Raw genomic sequence first — 27,298 nt, forward strand, 5'->3', positions numbered from 1 at the left:
TAAATGCAAGGAAGAGGCACTCAACTGACATGAAACATGTCAAAGACAACATGAAGGTGACATTTCAACATAGGCAAAAAGTGGTTCAAGAACCTGCCACAGCTTCTACTGTCCTGTACCTTTTCCCAAGATTTCTGGATACACCTGGCTTGGTAAGGCATAAAATGATTTAATGACCGCTTTGTGGTTCCTTTGTTTGTTTTCTTGTTAAAGTGTTGTTTCTGTTGTTACACTTTGTGTTTAAGATTGACCAAGACTTCACAATGCTGTTTGTTGTGGAGGAAGTGTCTGGTAAGCTCCTTGCAAAGTGGCCAACATTCTTCAAGCCAAGGATCATCAAAGATTGCAAAAATCTGTCTCAGAGTACAGAATTGGATGAGCTGCTCATTTCTGCACAGCGTTACTCTGACGAGGGTGGAAAGTGTAAGTTGGAAATGGTAGATTTTGCATGCCTTTACAGCATTTGCTTAATTCCCACAACACAATATATCACTGGACCATACTGGTAAACCTTTACTACAAATTGGAATACAGCTGTCCATTTTCTAAATCACATTGGGTTTCTGTATGGTATGAAAACAAGCTTACAAACATGTTAAACTTGAAATGACATTTAATGTAGTTTGAACACAAAAAAAGTTACATAATCTTACTATTGTTATGACTCGATATGTACTTCACTTGGTGGCGAGAAGATTTTAAGTCTCTAGAAATGAATTTTTATACCAAGGCACTGGTAAACTGCCTTATTTGAAAAATTATCAGGTGTCTAAAATGTCATCATGGTATTACATACCGTGGAAAAAATGGCTGCTGGGGTCCTTTAAATGACAGTAATTGTGATGATCTTAATTCCTATTCTGTAGTTTGGGACTGCGAGGCGGCTGCCATCTTTTGCTGCTTCACTTGTTACCTCCAACATCTAAGGGAAGGACGTCTTCAAAGATTAGGATCTGGGTGCTGAGCCCAGTCTTGAAATCTTTTGGATTTACTAAATTTACTAAATATTATAGTGAAATAAATATAACATGTCAAAGATGTGCTGCCTCAAGGTTGAAGTCACAAAATAATACTAAAATAAACTTCATAGTCTTCATCTCCTCTGCTCTCTCCTCTGTCCTCGTTATAAGAAGAATGTAATCAACATGTGCCAATGAAACTCCACCCAAATAGATCATCTATGGTATAACTCTTATGTATCAACTTACTTTATAAACTGGCCCAATCAGTTATTCAACAAATGTCAGGTTGCAGAAAATCGAATTATTAATGCACAATTTCATGCCACAAGAACTAAACTGTCGATAATGACTGGACCTACAGGCCAATACTTAATGCAGATGTGGATGTTCATGAGTCAGGATTGTGTTGCTGTTATTTCTACTGAATGTCGTGCACAAATGACATCTGTCTTCACTATCACGTGACTCCCTTGTTTGTTAATTTGTGTTTTCTATTTCATTTTGCAGTATATTTTATTCTTAGTGTCCTTTAATTTTCACTCTGCTTTTACACTGGTTTTTAAACTATTCTGTGTAGTATCTTCAAATGTCCACTAGATTTCATTACTCCTCTGTGAACGTGGAACACAACAACGTACGTGACTTTCTATTGTCTTTCTGTGTATTCACACTCTGAATACACAGATATGCACATCTTTTTCTTCTTAAGGTTACAACAATAATGCACACTATCTACACATACAGTTTATTTATTTTAATAGGTTTTAGTGCAATCTTGATATCGGATGGATATAATAACCTCAGATCATTTATCCAGTTTCAGTTTCAGACCATCCCACTGTCACTATGGTTACTTACTGTGATGCTTGCCACCATCATTGTTGATGTGTTTTAGATAACTAATGACCTGATTAACCTGCTTTGCAGCACAGCTGTCCCATTGCTGAATCCAGTTTGTCAGACCAGTCAACATAGGCGCTGATGTTACTTTCGAGCTGCCAGAGTGATGCTCAGCTCTGACAGAGACCTTGCCTGTGATAGCCGGCGATCAGATAGCTGAATTTATCTTCCCTCCAGTAAACAATTCTTTTATGAGATCCAGGGATATTCAAAAACACATCCAGGGCCCAGGCTAACTTGCTGTCAGTCACTGTGACTCATTGTGAACAATTTTGCAGCAGGTCTTCAACCTGTTATCCACAAGAACAGAACTCTTTGTCTTCATCTAGTGATCACACTGTAGTATTAACATAGATTGAAGTTTTTCTCAATCAATTTGATTTTTGATGTCATTCTACTTACTCTCAACCCTTTAAATGTATTTCTCCGTCCTCATTAGCCTTTGTCATTGTGTTTGTACACAGCTCTTTTGTTTACAGATGCTTGTCATGGCACTGCTACTTGCATACAGCCAGTGAAGATATTTGTAGTTCACTTTAGGATTTAGAAATAAGTTACAAGAAATGTAGAGTATTGTAGAGACACTGACACTGCCCTGGATGCAATAAAGGCCTAAACGTATCTTAAAGTTAGGACTAGACTTTTAGGAGAACCCCCCCACCTTGGGCTGTGAAAGTAGAACAAAGGGAAGCCATAGCTTAGTGGAAATTCCCCAAGGGATACCTGAGTGGGAGTCTCAGTGCTTGTGACCTAATAATCATGTTTTGTAGAGGAGTTTGGTGTACCTTGGGTGTGGGGAGATGGCCTTTTTTAAGACGGGAAGTCATATACACAGAGACATACACACATGCACACACACGGTATGCGCACACGCTGTCAGGATTTGTGTCGTGTGGAGGCAAGGAAGTGACCTAAACGCAGGACTTGTGGATAGTTAAGAACTGAAGATGGTTTATTATGAAGAGTGGATAAACAGCGCAGGAACAAAAGGACCTTCTGGCTGAAAGACTGAATGGCTGGCTATACTGAACGCAGGCGGAAACGACAACATAACATCAATGACACGACAATGAACTGGAGGAAACTGAGGACTTAAATACACAGACTGATGAGGATGATAATGAGAGACCGGTGAGTACACAGCTGAACATAATCTGGCTAACGACATGAGAGACGAGCTGATACGGGAAAAACAGGAAGTGAGAACAACATTGATGTGGCAAAATAAACCGAACATGAACAAACTGAAATCACTGGGTCAATGACCCAGGAACCCTGACAGTCCATGTAGAAAAAGGAGTGATACACCTGCTGCCGTCAGACCTGCAGGTATCAGGCTGTGATGTTCTCCTTTATAGTGGACAGAATTATTTGGAGTGGCACAAATAATTTGTGTGGCATCTTATTGAATGCAGAACAGCTGATTGTTCTGTAAATAGTTTGAAATCAAGGTAAAAGGTAAATGGATGTAAATAACTTTGTTGTTTGCAAAACTTGTGCATAGGATTTTAAAATTGACAATTTATATTTGCATTTAAAGTTATGAAATATGATTCATTAAACATGTTTGTGGTTGTTACAGTATAAATATAACATTTTCTACTCTGATTGTATGTTTTTTTGTCTGATTTTACATCAATTGTGTTATTGCAGTATGACAAAATGAAAACATAACTGTAAATTCAGTTACGTTGCGGAAAATTGACTGCAACTTCTATTTTATTTTAAAGAACTTTATTTATCAAACAACGAGTATACAACATACAAACAGATGAAGTATACAAAAGAACAGAAAGTGAACACACAAAATCAGCAGTAAAAAGAAAAAAGTAATAATTATATGAATACACAGAAAAATTCACATATACATGTATTGTTTTGAGAGCCTTTTTGTTGGTGGAGTCTGATATTGATTGTACAATTCCACATCCTTAAACAAATGGCAGATATGGTGTTTTATTAGTAAACTTATATTTATGGATAAAAAATTTAGCTAAAAGTATTAACAAATTTATTATAAAAAAACATTTATCATTCTCCGTGGGGAACTTAAAGAAACAGAATAAAACATTTTCCCATCGTAAAGAAAACTCCCTTAAAATATGGACAATAACAAAACAGCTAAATTCCTTCCAGAATCTTTGTGTAGAAGAACAGTACCAAAAAAGATGTGTCACGGTTTCTGGATGATCCCCACAGAAAGTACAATTAGTATTTATGTCTCATTTAAATTTTACCATGTAGTGACTGGCTGGATAACATTTATGTAGAAATTTAAATGAGACTTCTTTCACCTTATTTACAATCTACGGAAGAGGATTAGGGCCACTGGAAAAAAAAAAAAGAATTCTGACTTTTTTCTCAGAATTCTGACTTTAATCTCAGAATTCTGACTTTTTTCTCAGAATTCTGACTTTAATCTCAGAATTCTGACTTTTTTCTCAGAATTCTGACTTTAATCTCAGAATTTTGAGGTGGGCACCTGCAGGCTTCCAGCTTCGGTGACAGCGATGTGTCCAGTTTGGCAGGTGGAGAACTAATTCACTAAATATGGTGGATATAAGTGACTTTTTGCGTGGCCGAGGGGTCCCCGAAGATGCTATTTTATTAATGGAAGAGCAGAAGGTGAGTAACAAAAAAAGAGAAATAGTTTGGTGTCTCCTATTTTTACAGGAAAACAGTTACGGTACAGTTACGGTTAGCTGTTAGCATGCTTGTTAGCTTATAATGTTATATAGGAATGAACGTGTTTCACAATGTTACAGTATACTAGGTGAATTGACGTTTTAACTGTTGTTGATCGCAGGATCATCCCAGATGGGTTCGTTGCATTTTATTTTATTGTTCTACTATTTCAGAGTTTTTCAAGGCAGTTAAGCAGAGCTGTGTTACAGATGCTAGCCGCCTGCCAATATCACTGATATATTTGATGTGTACAAGTAAGTTACACTTAGTACAGCGGAGGAGAGAAGCTGTAATGAATGTTTATGCGGATATTTCACTCAGAAAAATGGGTGGCGTTCATACACAGCCACCGACACAGCCCCGGTTGTTGTTCTGACGGTGGCCGACTGACGATCCCCTCACAACATGTTAGCTAACACAAACTAATGTAGTGCATGTAACTGTGTATACGTTAGTGGTACAGTGTCGGAAGAAATAAGCAAACTGTTAACTGTTTATAATGTCAGAATGACATCATCATTCTCCTGCACTGTGTAATGTATGTCAGCTCAAGAAGGAAATCATATCTTATACTCTGAGCTGCTCAGTGCACTTAACGCCTACGTGTGGAAATGGAGGCTACACTACAGTTAACTACCGGTAAAAAATAAACTTAATACAGTATTTGATTTTTTTTTTTATAGAACAATAAAATAAAAAGTGCTGGCTGAGGAGCGCTGCCGTGTTGAACTTTGACCTCGGAGTGACGTGACGTTTGTTCGCACAACCAATAGAAGTGCAGAAAGTCGCAAATCAGGCATATTGTTCGCATAAACACAAAAATAAATAAATAAATAACGAAATAATCCCGATATTGTGCCAAAGACTGATTTACAATGTTACTTTGTGTTCTATGTGTAATACCTTTGCTTAAATGACTAAATGGACTGTGTATTTATGACTCTGCGTTATAGTCTTACATACATAAGTAACATTCATATGTACAGATAAAAATGTACAGAGATATGTACACAAGCGTGTACACAAAAGTCTACTGCTGATCGAGCTGCTCAGTGGTCGTACAGTCTCATGCAGAGAGCGTGGAGGTGTTGTCCATGGTGGATGTTAGCTTAGACAACATCCTCTCCTCCCCAGTCTGCTCAGTGGACTTTAGCAGACCGCTAAAGCTGGCCCTCCCGACCAGTTTGTTAAGTTTCCCCCTGTCCCTCTCTGCCATTCCACCACTCCAGCAGACCACAACATAAAAGACAGCAGACGCCACCACAGTGTCGTAGAACATCCTTAGAAGACGTACTACCTACATCATAACCAATCAAGTCCTGCTTTTTTTTAAATACAGAAGAGGATTTATTATTTACTGAAAGGCTATGCCTTAGTTTGCTTCTTTCATTATTGTGTTTCGCCCTGCATAAAATAGATAGCTTTTCTGATAACTACAGTCAATACTCTCCTACTGGCATTAGCGGTGACCTAAGAGGCTTAACTGTAATATTGCTTTGCAGTGTAAATGTTGCAGAAAATGACTGTCTTTTCTTTCTTCCTGTGTGCAGATTGACTGTGATGTCATAGCGCTGATGGATGACGCAACTTTGGCAAACTACATTCCCTCGTACGGAGACCGAATTGCCGTCTTCAATTTCTGCAAAAGCAAGCAACCACTGTCAAAAAGAAAACTAGGACTTCTGCAAAAACTTCGTGAGAAAATGAAAACCAGAAAAGAAAGTCCAAAGGAGAACACTTCACATACAGATGCAGGAATAAGACAGACAAAGAAGCAAAAAGCAACACGCAATGTTGAGATAGGATGGATACATTGTGATGGAAAAATAGCCAAACAGGTGAGAGCGAAGCAGGGAGGTGGCACTAGAAAAATTCAAATGGCCACTGATGCTGGATTAAAAGATATTCTTCAGGAAGGAAAGAAACTTTTTTTTTCCTAATGGCATATCTCCTAAGGGATGTGAAACAGATTTTGAGTTTGAGGTTTGGGACTTTAAACAGAACCACCTTACTGATGATACCTGCCAGTCTATTGGCAATATGTATGAGGCAGCGAGACTGACAATGTTACGCTTCTACATTGCAACAAAACCAAAAGATCCTGAAGAAGATGCCAGCGAGACATCTGAAGTGGTGTTTGTCTCAGAAAGCAGTGGCAGTGATATTAATCCATTGCAAGTGGGGGAAGTCAGGGGTAATTTTGATGAAGTCATCGCTGGTTCAGAAATTTTAGATGATCCAGAAATTACTTTTGGTCCAATTTTTGATGCTGAAAAAGATACAGAAGACACATTAGTCTATGAGGGTTTTCTTGTACCCCTCAGTCCACCTAATTCAGAGAACATAATAACAATCACCATACGTCATACTGACACTTTACATGACATGATTACTGCTTTCTCTGATGAGGAGATTTTGACCAAAACACTGAATGTGAAGCGCATACTTCCAGACAACACAGAAGAACCAGGCACTGGATCAGGAATACTAAGAGATGTACTCACATGCTTCTGGCATGAATTTTATGAGCGATGCACCCTAGGTGCAACCGTTAAAGTGCCATTCATTCGCCATGATTTTCCTGCTGAAAAATGGAAGGCAGTTGGGCGAATACTCCTGAAAGGTTACCAAGAATGTCAGTATTTTCCAAATAAACTTGCAATCCCTTTTCTGGAACAAGTGCTTTTCAGTGGTGTTTACAGTGATCTTAAAGCACACTTTCTACAGTTTGTCAGCAGCCAAGAATGTGATGTTTTGATGGAAGCAGTAAAAGATTTCTCTGCAGTTGACTTGGATGATCTTGTGGAAGTTCTTGACAGTTATGGCTGTAGAAAAAGAATCACTGCTGAGACTCTTCCTACAATCCTTGATGAAATAGCACACAAAGAGCTTGTCCAAAAACCATTGTTTGTTATTGACTGCTGGAGGGAGATCATCGACTCCCATATCTCCCTCAGTCCGGAGGGACTGACCAAGTTATTCTCTGAACTGCAACCAACTTCAAAAAAAGTGTGCCAGCTGCTGAAATTGGCTGTGGATTTGACTCCACAACAAAAAGAAGTGAAAAATCATCTCAAAAGATTCATCAGAGAGCTGGATAACATTAAACTTCAGAAATTTATGTGTTTCTGCACCGGATCTGACCTTATAGTAACAAACAGTATTTATGTGGAATTTCAAGATATGACAGAGTTTACAAGAAGACCAGTCGGACGCACGTGTGGGAATGTTCTGCAGCTAGCTAACAGCTATGAAAACTTCCCAGATTTTTGTTCTGAATTTAATGCAGTTCTTGAAAGTAATATCTGGGTGATGGACATTGTTTAGACTCTCACAGCAAAGCGCTACATTTGAACTGCTCATGCACACTAGAGCATAACTGTAAAGAGATGTTAGGAATATGTATTTTTATGTATTTTGAACTTATACAGTATACTTTTTTTAATTAGAGAGAAGTTTCTCATCTCTGTTAGAAGTCTAGTTTTGGCTAATATTTCATTTTCTTTTATCATTTTGAGTTTTACATGATACAGTCACAAAACAAAACGAACGGGTACACTGTTTACTACCATATCCAGAGCTGTCTTCACCAAATCCAAGCTTTCCAGCTGTAAGACAGAAACCTTCAGCAAAAGCATGAAGAAAGATTACTTAAGATCTATAAACTATAATTAAACTGCTCTTAAACGTTCTTTAAAGCACCATGTGTGGTGTGAGAGCTCAGCACAGTCAAATACTTTTGTAAGTAATTAGTAGAAAGACTAATTCATTCAGATGGTATTTTCTTATTAGGTCAGGGCTAAAACTGAACATAGTTATAACGTAAAAGTAATGCTGTTATGCAACACTGTATTGTAAAAGGAATAAGTACAATTTTATACTTTAGCATTTGTCATGTCTGAAAACATTTTGCTTTACAGTATATGCAATTTTTAGTTAAGGTAGGTTAAGGTATCAAAGTTTGGCATTTGTTGTTGATTACAAAGGTTCCATATAAAGTTGGTGAAAATATTTTTTAAAATTCCAGTATTTTCTTAATGCCATATTGTTTCTAAGCATACCTGTTATTCATCCATCAAATTGATTCAAGCTGCTTAAAGGATTCAGTCTGTTTTGAAGATGGTTATTGATTACTGAGATCATAAATAAACACTGTACACTTCAGTGCAGTGGTCAAGTACTGTGATTATTCAGGCATCCTTTTGTAATGCCAAATTGTCATGTTCTCAGATATAGTATTAATCTTAACACCTGAAAAAATGTCTTGTTACTGCCAGAAATTATGCATTTTTATTTGTATGCATGTATGTTCTCAGTCATTCACACTTGTTTTTATTTCTATACCATAGATGACACTGAAGGAATATGTGATACCACAATAGCCAGTGTTCATGGTCTTTACAGTAAGTCACTGATGTATACTGATGCATAACAAGACTGTATGAGATCTATAAGTTTGTTTTAAAAGTTGAGTCATTCTTGTTACAGGGGAGCTTATACGGTTATGAGTTTTAGCCATGTTATTGGCGTTGGCAAGAACAGGTTTCTTGTAAACTTTTTCCAATAAAATGTTACTGTACACAGTACATTTGTATTGTTGTTTTGAATATGTTCATCAAACTCCATATCTATTTGAACATGCCAGAATTCAAGAGACTGCCTGGTGCCACACAAATATAAATGTAAAACATGTTGCACTTAATGGGACAATAACTTGGTTCCACTTGCAGGAACTGTTTTGTTGCATTGTTGCTGGGATACTACAAATAAAAGTCAAAATATTTTTGGTATGTTTCTTATAATTTTAGGATTCATATCATGAAGGAGCCTTGTATACAACAGCTAACACTGAATCAGTATAGCAATGATTCATGGTCATTTTACATGAAAACCAGCTAAAATATCTTACAACTAACAGAAATGAAATACATTAATAATTAAGTGATGGACCTTCATATGGGTAAATGATTATAATAGCTTTGCTTTAATATAATTGCACTAAAAGCTCCCCAAAAAGCATAACGACTTTAAATATTAACAATGATACGTTTATAGAAACATGCTGTTGTCAAGACCTAGAATTGTTAATGCTACTATGGTTTGCTGAAACATACCACAGATAACCCGGGCACTTAGCATATCATATGCTGGTGCCTGGGTTTCCAGCCATGAATATTAAGAGTAAAGGTTGATACAGAAAACAATGAGCAGGGAGCTGGTCAGTTTATATTTTATATACTATGCACATGTCTGGCAACAAAACACAAAAATTTATATTGCAATTTACTGGTAGGCAGGTTTACACCACTTGTGATTCAATCAAAAATATAACATTTGTAAATGCAGTTTAATGTATGGCCTTTTAAAAGGATTGACATGTGTTTCATAACTGATTGATAATATCACAATATTCAGCTTTTTCAAGTAATATATAAACATTTCTGTTTAATGGTAGTGTGAATGTAGAAAAACAATCAAATTGGGGGGGGGGGGGGGGAGATATCCTCAGCACTGTGCAGCTCTGGAAATGAGTACATTACTACTGGTCGACCCGATGCTGCACTACCACTTGGCCGGATTTTGTGCGAGTTCCATGTGTTCACAACTTCATCAAGTTCATCCTACATGAAAAACAACACAATATAAGTACCGGTATATGAAACAGACCATGTACCAGTAGATTTAGCCAAAGTTGAGGCTTATTAACTCATTAATCAACAGACATAGAAACTGACCTCTAATTAATGTAAAACCAAGCAGCAACAACAAAAGAGCACTTTCACTAAACAGCACATGGACACAGAATGGTGCTGCATGATTCTGCTGTTGAATAGATAGCCCAACACTTTATACTCAGTGTGCAATGATTCTACAATAAATTTTCAATAGAGAATTAACCAAATGATAGGATTGCTTTCTGAAACCGTGCCCAAAGGACCACTAGGTAACAGACTCCATAGTAATTTAAACCATGTGGCAATAAAAAAAAAAAGCTCCATGCACCTGTGCTGAGAAAGGTGCAGTTACTTCCACTGATAACATGAATACAATTCCATCAAAGTATTAAAATGGAATCCCAAAAAGTTGATTCTGTTCATCTGGATGTAGCGTTTTCAGTGTGAGAAATGTTCTGTCAAAAAACATTCCTTACCTGGCTGATTGAGCATGCATCAAGACATATTAAAATGGAAATAAAATTCATATTTAATTTAAAGAAAAAAAATGTTCTAACCATATTTATATTTTCTATTTATGCAGCTAAGACATTACATAGCATGAGCACATGCTTTTACCTGAATAAGATTGAGAAAGCAGAATTGGATAAGACTTTTGTCCAAAAAATCCCCTGTGAAGTGGCCATCATCCTGAAAAGTTTGAAATAAGTTCATCCAAAATTGTGCACTCTGTTTGCGTAGGGTAGCCCACCATCCTTCTATACGTTGGTTGGCCGTACTTCTTCCGTAAAGGAAACTTTTCTCACCTGCAAAACTGTCTGTGTGGTTTCTCCGTAAAAACATCTGCATTTGTTCGACACAACCATTTTCGGTACCTCGGTCAGCACGTAACCTTTCTGGACATCCGCTGATGCATGAAACTGTTTTCAGAAAATAACTTGCAATCAATTTAGGGTCACTGTTTGTAGTATAAGCCTCCATCCATAAAACATAGCGGCTAAAACCATCTATGCAGCCACTGAGAGCAATACCATATGGTTTCAACTTGTCATAGCCATCCATGTGCCAGAGAGCATTTGGCCCTCTGCAGCTGTACTGTCGTCTTCTCAACCGTCGAGCTCGTCTCAGTTCCACACCTTGAGGGTCAAGCAATTTGATTATGCATCTTACAGTATCTTGTGACACCACAAATCCATGTTGAATTGCATGTAGATGTAGCCAACGATAACCTTGCATCTGTCCATTTGTCATGATCTCTTGTTGGACAAAGGCTAGCACTTCCTCCAAGTTTGATTGATTCTTCCTTCTAAAAAGCCCAAGTCTTTTACAAATTCTCTTTAGAGTTCGAACACTTATAATTGTCTGATGACTATGTGCTAAAATTGAAAGTATTTCTTTGTTACTGAAAGAAAGTCTGAAATACAGTCTTATTAAGTCATCCAAATCTGACATGTCAGCCACTGTTTCTCTCACTTTGAGAGGTGAACTTTTTGCAGAAGTCCTAGTTTTCTTTTTGACAGTGGTTGCTTGCTTTTGCAGAAATTGAAGACGGCAATTCGGTCTCCGTACGAGGGAATGTAGTTTGCCAAAGTTGCGTCATCCATCAGTGCTATGAAGTCACAGTCAATCTGCACACAGGAAGAAAGAAAAGACAGTCATTTTCTGCAACATTTACACTGCAAAGCAATATTACGGTTAAGCCTCTTAGGTCACTGCTAATGCCAGTAGGAGAGTATTGACTGTAGTTATCAGAAAAGCTATCTATTTTATGCAGGGCGAAACACAATAATGAAAGAAGCAAACTAAGGCATAGCCTTTCAGTAAATAATAAATCCTCTTCTGTATTTAAAAAAAAGCAGGACTTGATTGGTTATGATGTAGGTAGTACGTCTTCTAATGATGTTCTACGACACTGTGGTGGCGTCTGCTGTCTTTTATGTTGTGGTCTGCTGGAGTGGTGGAATGGCAATGGACAACACCTCCACGCTCTCTGCATGAGACTGTACGACCACTGAGCAGCTCGATCAGCAGTAGACTTTTGTGTACATGCTTGTGTACATATCTCTGTACATTTTTATCTGTACATATGAATGTTACTTATGTATGTAAGACTATAACGCAGAGTCATAAATACACAGTCCATTTAGTCATTTAAGCAAAGGTATTACACATAGAACACAAAGTAACATTGTAAATCAGTCTTTGGCACAATATCGGGATTATTTCGTTATTTATTTATTTATTTTTGTGTTTATGCGAACAATATGCCTGATTTGCGACTTTCTGCACTTCTATTGGTTGTGCGAACAAACGTCACGTCACTCCGAGGTCAAAGTTCAACACGGCAGCGCTCCTCAGCCAGCACTTTTTATTTTATTGTTCTATAAAAAAAAAATCAAATACTGTATTAAGTTTATTTTTTACCGGTAGTTAACTGTAGTGTAGCCTACCATTTCCACACGTAGGCGTTAAGTGCACTGGGCAGCTCAGAGTATAAGATATGATTTCCTTCTTGAGCTGACATACATTACACAGTGCAGGAGAATGATGATGTCATTCTGACATTATAAACAGTTAACAGTTTGCTTATTTCTTCCGACACTGTACCACTAACGTATACACAGTTACATGCACTACATTAGTTTGTGTTAGCTAACATGTTGTGAGGGGATCGTCAGTCGGCCACCGTCAGAACAACAACCGGGGCTGTGTCGGTGGCTGTGTATGAACGCCACCCATTTTTCTGAGTGAAATATCCGCATAAACATTCATTACAGCTTCTCTCCTCCGCTGTACTAAGTGTAACTTACTTGTACACATCAAATATATCAGTGATATTGGCAGGCGGCTAGCATCTGTAACACAGCTCTGCTTAACTGCCTTGAAAAACTCTGAAATAGTAGAACAATAAAATAAAATGTAACGAACCCATCTGGGATGATCCTGCGATCAACAACAGTTAAAACGTCAATTCACCTAGTATACTGTAACATCGTGAAACACGTTCATTCCTATATAACATTATAAGCTAACAAGCATGCTAACAGCTAACCGTAACTGTACCGTAACTGTTTTCCTGTAAAAATAGGAGACACCAAACTATTTCTCTTTTTTTGTTACTCACCTTCTGCTCTTCCATTAATAAAATAGCATCTTCGGGGACCCCTCGGCCACGCAAAAAGTCACTTATATCCACCATATTTAGTGAATTAGTTCTCCACCTGCCAAACTGGACACGCTGTCACTGAAGCTGGAAGCCTGCAGGTGCCCACCTCAAAATTCTGAGATTAAAGTCAGAATTCTGAGAAAAAAGTCAGAATTCTGAGAAAAAAGTCAGAATTCTGAGATTAAAGTCAGAATTCTGAGATTAAAGTCAGAATTCTGAGAATAAAGTCAGAATTCTGAGATTAAAGTCAGAATTCTGAGAAAAAAGTCAGAATTCTGAGATTAAAGTCAGAATTCTGAGAAAAAAGTCAGAATTCTGAGAATAAAGTCAGAATTCTGAGAATAAAGTCAGAATTCTGACTTTATTCTCAGAATTCTGACTTTATTCTCAGAATTCTGACTTTAATCTCAGAATTCTGAGAATAAAGTCAGAATTCTTTTTTTTTTTCCAGTGGCCCTAATCCTCTTCCATAACAATCAAATATTTACAGTGGGGCAAAAAAGTATTTAGTCAGCCACCGATTGTGCAAGTTCCTCCACTTAAAATGATGACAGAGGTCAGTAATTTGTACCAGAGGTACACTTCAACTGTGAGAGACAGAATGTGAAAAAAAAATCCATGAATTCACATGGTAGGATTTGTAAAGAATTTATTTGTAAATTAGGGTGGAAAATAAGTATTTGGTCACCTAAAACAAGGAAAATCTCTGGCTCTCACAGACCTGTAACGTCTTCTGTAAGAAGCTTTTCTGTCCCCCACTCGTTACCTGTATGAATGGCACCTGTTTGAACCCATCATCTGTATAAAAGACACCTGTCCACAGCCTCAAACAGTCAGACTCCAAACTCCGCCATGGCCAAGACCAAAGAGCTTTCGAAGGACACCAGGAAAAGTATTGTAGACCTGCACCAGACTGGGAAGAGTGAATCTACAATAGGCAAGCAGCTTGGTGTGAAAAAATCAACTGTGGGAGCAATCATCAGAAAATGGAAGACATACAAGACCACTGATAATCTCCCTCGATCTGGGGCTCCACGCAAGATCTCATCCCGTGGGGTCAAAATGATCATGAGAACGGTGAGCAAAGATCCCATAACCACACGGGGGGGACCTGGTGAATGACCTGCAGAGAGCTGGGACCAAAGTAACAAAGGTCACCATCAGTAACACACTACAACGGCAGGGAATCAAATCCCGCAGTGCCAGACGTGTTCCGCTGCTGAAGCCAGTGCATGTCCAGGCCCGTCTGAAGTTTGCCAGAGAGCACATGGATGATACAGCAGAGGATTGGGAGAATGTCATGTGGTCAGATGAAACCAAAGTAGAACTTTTTGGTATAAACTCAACTCGTCGTGTTTGGAGGAAGAAGAATACTGAGTTGCATCCCAAGAACACCATACTTACTGTGAAGCATGGGGGTGGAAACATCATGCTATGGGGCTGTTTTTCTGCCAAGGGGACAGGACGACTGATCCGTGTTAAGGACAGAATGAATGGGGCCATGTATCGTGAGATTTTGAGCCAAAACCTCCTTCCATCAGTGAGAACTTTGAAGATGAAACGAGGCTGGGTCTTCCAACATGACAATGATCCAAAACACACCGCCCGGGCAACAAAGGAGTGGCTCCTTAAGAAGCATTTGAAAGTCCTGGAGTGGCCTAGCCAGTCTCCAGACCTCAACCCCATAGAAAATCTGTGGCGGGAGTTGAAAGTCCGTGTTGCTCGGCGACAGCCCCAAAACATCACTGCTCTCGAGAAGATCTGCATGGAGGAATGGGCCAAAATACCAGCTACTGTGTGTGCAAACCTGGTAAAGACCTATAGTAAACGTTTGACCTCTGTTATTGCCAACAAAGGTTATGTTACAAAGTATTGAGTTGTATTTTTGTTATTGACCAAATACTTATTTTCCACCCTAATTTACGAATAAATTCTTTACAAATCCTATCATGTGAATTCATGGATTTTTTTTCACATTCTGTCTCTCACAGTTGAAGTGTACCTCTGGTGCAAATTACTGACCTCTGTCATCATTTTAAGTGGGGGAACTTGCACAATCGGTGGCTGACTAAATACTTTTTTGCCCCACTGTATGGGGGATCATCCAGACTGTCTTCCACTTGATATCTGGAACATATCAGTTCCATTAAGATATTATATATGGGAGAGAGACGATATCTTCTTGGAATAAACTACGTATTCTCTTATTGCTGTTACCAAGTTCCTGTGAAAAGCAGATTTTTCCTACTGCTGACTCAGCTGGATCAGGGAGAGTGACTGAGGTAGATATTAAGCTGTCAGTGTTTTTATATAACATTAAAGTCCCTGCGGGTATGGCACCAAGCACCACTGAGAATTCCTGAATACTGATTGGAAAATTATATAGTGCAATAAAGTCATTGTAAGTAAGTAGTTGTCCCTCTTTATTAACCAGCTGAGCCACCAATAGGATCCCATTTTGGACTCAAGTTTCCAGGAAAAGTGATTTATTTTTAAATAAAATATCTCTGTTGTTCCAGATGAGGTATTTGTGTGGTAAATGGCGTGTATTTGTATAGCGCTTTACTAATCCCTAAGGACCCCAAAGCGCTTTACACTACATTCAGTCATCCACCCATTCACACACTGGTGATGGCAAGCTACATTGTAGCCACAGCCACCCTGGGGCGCACTGACAGAGGCGAGGCTGCCGGACACTGGCGCCACCGGCCCTCTGACCACCATCAGTAGGCAACGGGTGAAGTGTCTTGCCCAAGGACACAACGACCGAGACTGTCCAAGCTGGGGCTCAACTCGGCAACCTTCCGATTAGAAGGCGAACTCCCAACTCTTGAGCCACAATTGCCCCACAATTGGTGAGAAGTTGTGTTTATAAATGAGGATCCACGCTAAGAGGACTTGCTTATGGAAGGATGAAAGCTTTACAGGGAGTTTCTCAACACTGTAATTACAATTTAAAATAAAATTAAAGCCACCAAAACAAGAGAAAATATGATATGGTATAAAGTTCCAGATAGAGGTATATAAGAAAATAGATCCCATGATACGATATTATCACAATACTTAACGCACGATACGATATTATTGCGATTTTTTTTAAAAATATTTTGCAATATTCAGATTCTGTACATAAAGTTAAACTTTATCAATATTCATTTTATCTAATATCAAAGTCTCGCACTCAGTCTTTCTCTCATTTCAGTCAGTTTTATTGTTGACAAACTGAACGGTTTGTATTACAGTCTAGTCCAACTTAACTGAATGCAACCATCTGGTACAATTATAGCTATTCTGAACTATGCAATTTATGAAAACTATGCAGCCCATTCAGCAACTGAAGAATTTGAAAGTAAATTAAAACAAAATATAATTTTACATTAAAAAAAAAAGTTTTAAACTTAATTAAAATAAAACATGTCTTAAATTAAAATAAGTAAACTGTCATGTTTATTGCTGCCACACACACAACACATTTGGACAGTGAAGGAATGTCAGGATTCTTGCTCAGAAAAAGGATCAACATGCTCTGAGCACAAAAACCTTTTTTGTAACAAAATATCGATTTCTGCTGTCCCTGTATCGATACATTATTAGCAAACAAAATATCACGATACTACACAGTATCGATTTTTTCCCCCACCCCTACTATTTCTGTAAGGTTTTGACAGCTTTACAGAAAAACTCTCCAAAGCCAAATTTTTCCAAAGAGTAGAAAATAAATCGATGTTCAATTGTATCAAAATCCTTATAAAAATCCAGGAAGAGAATGAAGCTATTGTCAGATACCAAATCAGAGTGATCAAGTAAATCCAAAACCAGTCTAATGTTATTAGAAATGTGTCTATTTCTCATAAAGCCTGATTGTGTCTCATCGATAATTGTGTCCAAGACCTCTTTAATTCTGTTTGCAAGTATTATAGCCATAATCTTATAGTCATTATTGAGCAGGGAGATGGGTCTCCAATTATCAATAAAAAGTAAGTCTTTGTTTGGTTTTGGAATAAGTGTTATGAGACCTTGAGTAAGAGTAGGAGGGAGGGTGTATACTTTCTGTGAAAACCTGCAGTAAAAACGGAGCCAGGAGATTAGAAAATGATTCATAAAACTCTGCAGTCAAACCATCTGTGCCGGGAGATTTGTTGGCCTTAAGTGCAGAAATGGAATTACAGACTTCCTCCACAGTCAGAGGGCTGTCACAATAACTTCTATCTTCCACAACAATAGTTTTTAGGTTTTTAATATTATTGAAAAATCGTGTTGAGATGACCTCATTATATTTTGAGTATAGTTTAGTATAGAATTTTGCACAGAAATGTGAAATTTCTCTGGGATTGTCAGAGACAATGCCATTAATATTTAGTTGATGAATAAAGTTTATTTTTGATCTATATTTTTCAAGCCTGAAAAAGTAAGCAGAATTTTGTTCGCCCTCCTCCAGCCACCTCTTCCTGGATCTTACAAAAGCACCCTCAGCCCTTGCGTCGATATAAACCGTCCAATTTATTTTGAAGTTCTAGTAAACTTAATTTATCTTCCTCTGAGATTTCTTCTGGGGACTACTGGTAATAAGAGGCAATTTTGCTTATCACTTCTTGTTCTTCAGCTTTCTTTAACTTAGTAATTTGACTCCCATATCTTCTCAAGAATTTGCATGCTTCAAATTTAAAAAGTTCCCAATTCGTACAAAAGGACTTCTCTCTGTTAGCTTTATTCCAATAATAAACGATTAATTTATTAATCTGCATATAACCATTTTATCTTTTAGTAAATAATTATTTAACTTCCAGTAAGAGAATTTATAAGGTATATTATCCAGTGTAAACATTTGGATGTTAATGTGAATTGCTCTATGATCAGTAAGGGGGGTGGCAAGTATATTAATGGAAAAATTATCTTTATCAATGCAGTCAGAAACAAGCCAAAAGTCAATACGTGATTGCCTGGATCCTGTCTTATTGCTCCAAGTAAAGAGTCTATCATCTGGAAATTTTTCTCTCCAAATATCCACAACATTAAATTTTCCCATAAATTTTTTTAATTTTGCACTGTATGCAGACTGCTGCATCCTGGAGGCCACCTGTCAACCATATTGTCTAAAGCGATGTTAAAGTCTCCACCAATTAAGACGACTGAATTTGGGTATTTGGAGAGCCAGAAATTAATTCTTTCTTCTAAGGAGTTAAGTAATTTATCATTTTCAGTTTTATTATTGTAACCATATATATTTACTGCAATGAAAGTACTGTTATTGTGTCTGATCATTGAGCAGAGGTAGTGTCTTAAGGTGTCACAGTCAGAGTGTAACACATCCCCAGAAAAAGATTTTTTAAGCGTGGCAACTCCAGCAGAACGCTCAAAGCCATGGGACAATCAGACTTCATTACCCCATTGTGATTTCCAAAAATTTGTATCAGCAGGTGTGGAATGACTCTCTTTGGAAAAAGCAAAAATCTGTTTTAAATTGTTTGGCAAACAAAAACAAAGCTGACTGCAACTTCTACCCAGGTAACAAAATGACTCCGGGCCCTGTATACTGTGGTGCTCAGCAGAGGCGCAGCCAGACACTTGAAACACCCGGGGCTTAGCCCTAAAGGGTAGTATGCATGTGGGATTTTTTTTTTTTTGGGGGGGTAGAAATGACTGAAAGATTAATTCTGAGCTTTGTTCAAAAAAGAATGACTTCATATAGGGAAAATATATATCACATGTGCAGGACACCTTAAACTAGGTTTTTAATTAAGCAGCAAGGCAGAACAAAGTCGGGCCTGTATCAAGACACGAGGACTACACCCCAATTCAACCAGACCCAGAACTGATCCAGAATTAAAACAGGACTACAACAGTTCAAAATTAGGACTACTTAGGACTTAACCAAGACAGAACCAGAATCAGAACTAGATGATAGTAGCACTAAAAATCATCATAGACCTGCACTAAACTTATTTTTTAATTCTACCAAAGTCCACTATTTAGATTGAGAAAAGTTTATATAATTATTTAGCCTTGTTGTGCAAACAAGCCTGCATAACTTAAGGGTACTAACAAAACATTAACATGTAATCTTTGTTTATTCAACACATGAATGCACTTACATCCATTTATGTAGCTCTGTGTGTGTGTGTGTGTGTGTGTGTGTGTGTGTGTGTGTGTGTGTGTGTGTGTGTGTGTGTGTGTGTGTGTGTGTGTGTGACAGAATGCAGAAATCTAGCTTTTGAACATATTCCAACCCCCCAAAAAAGACAAATTATGGAATTTTCTGCAACTGAATATTTCATTCATTTTGGTTGGTCTTCCTTGAGTTTGGCCTCATTGGCTCAGTGGGCATTATAACCTACAACTCTTGCACCAATTTTGAACATAACAACGAAGCATCGCAATTCCAGCATCGCAATTCCATTACTTTTTATCATGGCTTACCTTGGTGTGGTTTGCAGAGTGCTTCAGAAAGATGAGGAAATCTGTTTCTTGCACCCATCCTGATTTATTTCCACTACCAGTACTTCCTACTGGTCCATCTCTGACACAGTGGTCTGCATAATGTATGTGTGGGAACACAAACAGTGGAGGAATTGTGTTGCCAATGGCATTAACCGCATATACAAAAGCGACCAGTGAATCTCTCTCTGCTGATGTCGTTGCCCCAACTTGTTTAATATAAGTTAAAGTAATAGTGTGGTAAGTTGTAACATCTGCATTATTGTTAAAACTAACCCAGACTGTTGCTGTTACAACTGACCCAGACTCCTATAGCCATGAACTAGCTAACATTACAGCCAACGGCTAAAACATTAGCACTAAAGACTTACACAGAATATATCCCCATAGACATACAAATAACACAATTTAAGTTTGATGAGTTTAACTGCAAAGCAGATAATGCTATTACAAATTGAAATAAAGTAGAAAAACTTACTTTTTGGCATACAAATTACTTTTTTTCATGTTAAATTGTCTGTGTTTGACAAAATGTGCTGATTTTTCACATGTGATAGCGAACTGAATAGGGCATGCACAGGATGAGTCACATCATTTGAAACTTAGCCCTGATTGGAGAAATTGGAAGTGTTACAACTGACCCACGTTACAACTATCCCCGGTCTCCCCTACTGAATAACATACAAAGCATAATATATAAAATACTACCAGAGTTTTTTCTTTGAAAGAAGCCCCTTATGTCCATTCTTGTATATCAGTGCATTACTGAAACCGATTTATTTAGCCGTGGAGGGTAACAACTGAAAATATGAAATAAACACACATGTAAGCTAAGACTCTCTAAAGAAACAGCATTGTTGTTGATCGGCTTTTCATTTCGCTATTTGCTGATTCACTTGAATAGCAAGTAACGTAATATGGGTCAAGTGATCAGTTTGATATCAATCTTTCGTGATACACTGTCATATTTGTAATGTTCTTATTCCTCTATGAATAAAACATCAAGAATTGCTCCTGGTGCTAGCTTCAGCTAGCTGTTTATTGTTTTTTTTCTACAATGATCACTTCTTCTATTCTGTATATCTTATTGATTCCAGAGCGCCCCTGTGGGTAGCTTCAACAATAGCAGCTATCATTACATCCCCTTTCCAAACAGGTTGGTGTTATAATAAGCACATTTCCGAAGAGAACTGTTACTCTGTAACATCTGAACATTCTTGTCTAACATTCAACATGTTATAAATTGTGCAACAAACTACATTCAGTAGTGTTTTTTTATAACCAAAAGTTGTAGCACAAGTCAAACAAAATAAATCCAAATGTATGCATTACACCCCTCCTTGAATCGCTACCTTATCGTGGTGGAGGGGTTTGTGTGTCACAGGGATCCCAGGGGCTATGTTGTCTGGGGGCTTTTGCCCCCTGGTAGGGTCTCCCATGGCAAATTGGCCCTGGGTGAGGGACCAGACAAAGAGCGATTCATAAGACCCTTATGAAAAGGACACCGAGGGAACAGTTTACCCTGCCCGGGATAGGGTTACCGGGGCCCCGCCCTGGAGCCAGGCCCGGGGAGGGTGCCCGAGGGCGAGCGTCTGGTGGCCGGGCCTTAGTCCATGGGGCCCGGCCGGGCACAGCCCGAAGAGGAGACATGGGCCCATCCTCCCGCAGGCCCACCACCCGCAGGAGGCGCCATAGGGGTCGGGTGCATTGTGTGTCGGGTGGCGGCCAGGAGCGGAGGCCCTGGCGGACTGACCCCCGGCTGCCAAGACTGGCAATAGGTGGGGAAGGAGCCTGAGTTAGTGCGTGAGGTTGAGAGGTACCGGCTAGATATAGTCGGGCTCACCTCTACACATGGCTTGGGCTCTGGAACCAGTCTCCTGGAGAGGGGCTGGACTCTGTCTCAGTCTGGAGTTGCCCCTGGTGAGAGGCGGCGGGGTGGGGTGGGTATCCTAATATCCCCTCGGCTTGCTGCCGGTACGTTGGGGTTTTTCCCGGTGGACGAGAGGGTTTGTTCCCTGCGCCTTAGGGTCGGGGAACGGGTCCTGACTGTCATCTGCGCTTATGCTCCGAGTGGCAGTTCAGAGTACCCAGCCTTCTTAGAGTCCCTGGGGGGGGTGCTGGAGGGTGCTCCACCTGGAGACTCTGTTGTCCTGCTGGGAGACTTCAATGCTCACGTGGGTAACGACACCGAGACCTGGAGGGGCGTGATTGGGAGGAACGGCCTCCCTGATCTGAACCCGAGCAGTGCTCTGTTATTGGACTTCTGTGCTAATCACAGTTTGGCCATAACGAACACCCTGTTCGAACATAAGAGTGTCCATAAGTGCACGTGGCACCAGGACACTCTAGGCCGTAGGTCGATGATCGATTTTGTAATCGTATCAGCAGACCTGCGACCATATGTTCTGGACACTCGGGTAAAGAGAGGGGCTGAGCTGTCAACTGATCACCACCTGGTGGTGAGTTGGATCAGGTGGCGGGGGAGGACGCTGGACAGACCTGGTGCACCTAAACGCGTAGTGAGGGTGTGCTGGGAACGTCTAGCAGAGGCCCCAGTCCGCGAGATCTTCAACGCACACCTCCGGCAGAGCTTCAACAGCATTCCGAGGGAGACTGGGGACATTGAGTCCGAATGGACCATGTTCAGCGTCTCCATTGCCGAAGCTGCTGCATTGAGCTGCGGCCGCAAGGTGGTTGGTGCCTGCCGTGGTGGTAATCCCCGAACCAAATGGTGGACACCATAGGTGAAGGGAGCCACCAGGCTGAAGAAGGAGTCCTATCGGGCTTGGTTAGCCTGTGGGACTCCGGAGGCAGCCGACAGGTATCGACAGGCCAAGCGGAATGCGGCTCGGGCAGTGGCTGAAGCAAAAACTCGGGTGTGGGAGGAGTTCGGAAAGGCCATGGAAAAAGACTTTCGGACTGCCTCGAAGAGATTCTGGCAAACCGTCAGACGTCTCAGGAGGGGAAAGCGGTGCTCTACCTGCACTGTGTATAGTGCTGGCGGAGCGCTGCTGACGTCGACTGAGAAAATTGTCGGGCGGTGGAAGGAATACTTCGAGGACCTCCTTAATCCCACTGACACGTCTTCCGAGGAGGAAGCAGAGTCTGGGGATGAGGGGAATGACCCGCCAATATCCGGGGGCGAGGTCACTGAGGCAGTTAAACAACTCCTTGGTGGCAGAGCCCCTGGTGTTGATGAGGTCCGCCCCGAGTTCCTGAAGGCTCTGGACGTTGTAGGGCTGTCCTGGTTGACACGCCTCTGCAATGTTGCGTGGAGATCAGGGGCAGTACCTGTGGACTGGCAGACCGGGGTGGTGGTCCCCATCTTTAAGAAAGGGGACCAGAGGGTGTGTTCCAACTACAGGGGGATCACACTCCTCAGCCTCCCTGGGAAAGTCTATGCCAGGGTGCTGGAAAGGAGAGTTCGTCCGTTAGTCGAACCTTGGATACAGGAGGAACAATGCGGTTTTCGTCCTGGTCGTGGAACACTGGACCAGCTCTTTATCCTCTCCAGGATACTTGAGGGTGCATGGGAGTTTGCCCAACCAGTCTACATGTGTTTTGTGGACTTGGAGAAGGCATTCGACCGTGTCCCTCGGGGTGTCCTGTGGGAGGTGTTGCGGGAATATGGGGTGTCTGGCCCATTGCTACGGGCCATTCGATCCCTATACAACCGTTGCAAGAGCTTGGTTCGCATTGCCGGCAATAAGTCGGACTCGTTCCTGGTGGGTGATGGGCTCCGCCAGGGCTGCCTTTTGTCTCCGGTTCTGTTCATAATTTTTATGGACAGGATTTCTAGGCGCAGCCAAGTGGCGGAGGGCTTTCGCTTTGGTGGCCTCAGAATCTCATCTCTGATTTTTGCAGATGATGTGGTTCTGTTGGCTTCATCGGGTGAGGGCCTCCAGCTCGCACTGGAACGGTTCGCAGCCGAGTGTGAAGCAGCGGGAATGAGGATCAGCACCTCCAAATCTGAGGCCATGGTTCTCAGCCGGAAAAAGGTGGAGTGCCCACTCCGGGTCGGGGATGAGTTCCTGCCCCAAGTGGAGGAGTTCAAGTATCTCGGGGTCTTGTTCGCGAGTGATGGGAGAAGGGAGCCGGAGATTGACAGACGGATTGGGGCTGCAGCTGCAGTAATGCGGACGCTGCACCGGTCCGTCGTGGTGAAGAGGGAGCTGAGTGTAAAAGCGAAGCTCTCAATTTACCGGTCGATCTACGTCCCTACCCTCACCTATGGCCACGAGCTGTGGGTAGTGACCGAAAGAACGAGATCGCGGATACAAGCGGCAGAAATGAGCTTCCTCCGAAGGGTGGCTGGCCTCTCCCTTAGAGATAGGGTGAGAAGTTCGGCCATCCGGGAGGGGCTCAGAGTAGAGCAGCTGCTGCTCCACATCGAAAGGAGCCAGCTGAGGTGGTTCGGGCATCTGACAAGGATGCCCCCTGGGCGCCTCCTGGGTGAGGAGTTCCAGGCATGTCCCACCGGGAGGAGGCCCCGGGGCAGACCCAGGACACGCTGGAGAGATTATATCTCTCGGCTGGCCTGGGAACGCCTTGGTATTCCCCCGGATAAGCTGGAGGAGGTGGCTGGGGAGAGGGAGGTCTGGGCCTCTTTGCTTAGGCTGCTGCCCCCGCGACCCGGCCCCGGACAAAGCGGATGAAGATGGATGGATGGATGGATGGATGTATGCATTACATCTTCCAGAATGAACCAAATGAGTCCCATACAGCCTTCAAGCACATTAGAACTCTTCACCTTTGACAACTTGAACAGTCAATAATACATTATAACTCAGCAGGTCGCAAGTAAGTGTGAACAATTACTATTCTAAATGAATTATTATCTGTTATTTACTTGTGATTTATTATTATTATTTTTTAACAATTCTTTACCACAACAGTTCACACTTTTTCTATGAGCCTCTCTGTAGGTTTCTTAGGTCTGGTAGACCTTCTCAGTATCTCAGACATTGGGGAAGGTCACTGTGGTGCTCAACAGGGTTAGCACCTCGTTGTTCAGTTCCAGTCTCTGTGTCCTGATGTTTAACATCCTGAGTCTTTAACAGACTTCTCGGGTTTCTTCTTAACACTTGTCCATTCTGTCTGAACAGCAAACGATCTGGGCCCTACTTCGCTGAGAACTGTTGCTTTTTTGTCCCCGAATTCTGGACCTGCAATCCTCACAACATTTCTTTCCTGAAGCGGTTCCAGACAACTTGCAGTTTTGTCATAGTTCCTTTTCTGTCTGTGCTTGAGTTTCATCCTTTTGTCAGTCAGCTTGTTGTCATGTGCATTGTCATTTTCCTTGGAAATGTGTGGAAGTGTGGTGCGGAGCTTGCGATGCATGAGTAGCTCAGCAGGTGATGCCCCACACTCCAGGGATGAAGCTCTGTAGCTTAGCAGAGCCAGGTAAGGGTCGGTCTTACTGTCTCTTGCTTTTTTGAACAATCTCTTTACTATTTGGACTCCTTTTTCTGCCTGTCCATTCGCTTGGGGATACAAGGGACTAGAGGTGATATGTTGAAATCCATATTGTTTTGCAAAGTCACTGAATTCTCTACAGTCATATTGTGGACCATTGTCACTGATGACACACTGTGGAATTCCATGTCTGGCAAAAAAGCCCTTCATGTGTGTGATGACTGACTGTACTGATGTACTGGAAAGCTGTGCCACTTCTGGATAATTAGAATAGTAGTCAATCACCAAAACATAGTCCTTGCCATCCAGATGAAATAAATCCGTGCCTACCTTTTGCCATGGTGCAGTGGGTAGATCTGCTGCCAGCATTGGCTCTTTTGTTTGTTTGTAGTGATGTTTGAGACATGTTTCACATTTCTGTATCATCTCCTCAATATCCCTGTTGATGCCTGGCCAGTAAACTGCTCCTCTTGCTCTCCTTTTACATTTCTCCACTCCAAGATGTCCTTCATGGATACGCTGAAGCATGTCCTTCCGCATGGATTGAGGGATGACAATCTGGTTTTGTCTCAGCACCAGCCCATTAGCCATGCATAAATCAGCTCGCACAGAGTAGAACCCTGGACAGACTCCTTTTGACCACCCATTCTGTATAAGGTGGGATACTTTCTGCAGCACTGGATCTTTTGTTGTCTCCTGTACAATTTGCTGCAACATGACATCTGATGCTGGGAGTGAGGCAGTTACCATGTTTACATGTGTTTCAGCCTCCTCGGCTGTAGTGCTGACTAACCTGTCACCACTTGGTGCTGGCGCTCGGGATAATGCATCCGCGAGTACGATATATTTCCCAGGCGTGTAGATCAGCTCAAAATCATAGCGCTGCAACACCATCATCATGCGCTGAATTCTGGGTGACATGTCATTGAGGTTCTTTTTTCTGATCGAGATGAGAGGTTTGTGATCAGTTTCTGCTGTAAAGGTTGGTAATCCATATACATAGCTGTGAAATTTTCCACACCCAAACACTAAGCCCAAAGTCTCTTTTTTGTCAGTGGGTGCTGGCATATCCAATATGGCTTGTACCTTTGACTGATCAGGTTCCACCCATTCACTTGTAACCTTATCTCCCAAGAAGGTCATCTCTGAAACACCAAAGAGGCACTTGTCTCTATTCAGTTTAAGTCCATTCTTGTTAACTCTCCACAAAAGTTTCTCCAGCCTTTCATCATGTTGTTGCCTTGTATTTCCCCAGACTACAAGGTCATCTATGTAGACTCTGGTGCCTTCCAGCCCTTCAATCAGGGACTCCATTGCCCTGTGGAAGATCTCTGGTGCTGATTTAATTCCAAATGGGAGCCTCGAGAAACAGTAATGCCCAAATGGTGTGTTAAAGGTAGTGTACCGGCTGCTTTCTGGGTCTAGCCTCAGCTGCCAAAATCCATGTGATGCATCCAGTTTGCTAAAAAGCTTAGCTCCTGCCATTTCACTCATTATTTCCTCTATTTCCTCTCTCTTAGGGATCTGATAATGCTCTCTTTTAATGTTTTCATTTAGATCTTTGGGATCAAGGCAGACTCTTAAGGCACCTGTATTCTTTTTCTTGACACAAGAGTTCACCCAGTCTGTGGGCTCTTCCACTTGTTCAATGACACCCATTTGAGTCATTCTTTCAAGCTCTTTTTTCAAACTTGTCCGTAATGGAGCAGGCACTCTCCTTGGGGCATGCACCACAGGCACGGCATCATCCTTGAGCTGGATTTTGTAGGTGTAAGGCAATGTTCCATGTCCTTTGAAGACTGAAGGAAATTTACTGATAATGTCTGAACTTCCTTCATGCCCTTGGTGTTCCAGTCTTTTGCCTTGTTAGGCTTCTTTCATGGCGTCAGTATTAATCTGATAGATCCTCTTTACTAGTCCCAAGTCCTCAGATGTTTTATCTCCTAAAAGTGACTCGTGTCCATCAGGCACGATGGTGAACAAAATGTTATGCTGTTTGCCTTTTGCTGTCACTTTAAGTCTGCATCCACCTTTTGTTTGTATTGGCTGGTTATTGTAGG

At 40.9% G+C, this 27,298-nt stretch overlaps 1 protein-coding gene and 1 long non-coding RNA gene across 2 annotated transcripts; one reads left to right on the forward strand and one right to left on the reverse strand.

Annotated features, from left to right (window-relative positions):
• The first annotated feature begins 4,345 nt into the window (after positions 1-4,345).
• On the forward strand, positions 4,346-9,070 carry LOC146575475 (uncharacterized). Its single transcript, XM_085270182.1, has 2 exons — positions 4,346-4,487; positions 6,098-9,070. The coding sequence occupies exon 2, from the start codon at positions 6,588-6,590 to the stop codon at positions 7,872-7,874; it is 1,287 nt and encodes a 428-aa protein (XP_085126308.1). The 5' UTR covers positions 4,346-4,487; positions 6,098-6,587; the 3' UTR covers positions 7,875-9,070.
• Positions 9,071-9,614: 544 nt separating this feature from the next.
• Positions 9,615-13,474, reverse strand: LOC146575476 (uncharacterized). The gene is made up of 3 exons (XR_014892131.1): positions 13,347-13,474; positions 10,841-11,850; positions 9,615-10,168 (listed from the first exon to the last, which is right to left on the reverse strand). It is a non-coding gene; the product is annotated as an uncharacterized LOC146575476 (long non-coding RNA).
• Positions 13,475-27,298: the final 13,824 nt, after the last annotated feature.

Source organism: Mchenga conophoros, linkage group LG4 (assembly GCF_057382185.1).
Source record: "Mchenga conophoros isolate Kocher_MC1m ecotype Shallow Benthic linkage group LG4, M_conophoros_male_GT1.1, whole genome shotgun sequence".
NCBI lineage: Eukaryota > Metazoa > Chordata > Actinopteri > Cichliformes > Cichlidae > Mchenga > Mchenga conophoros.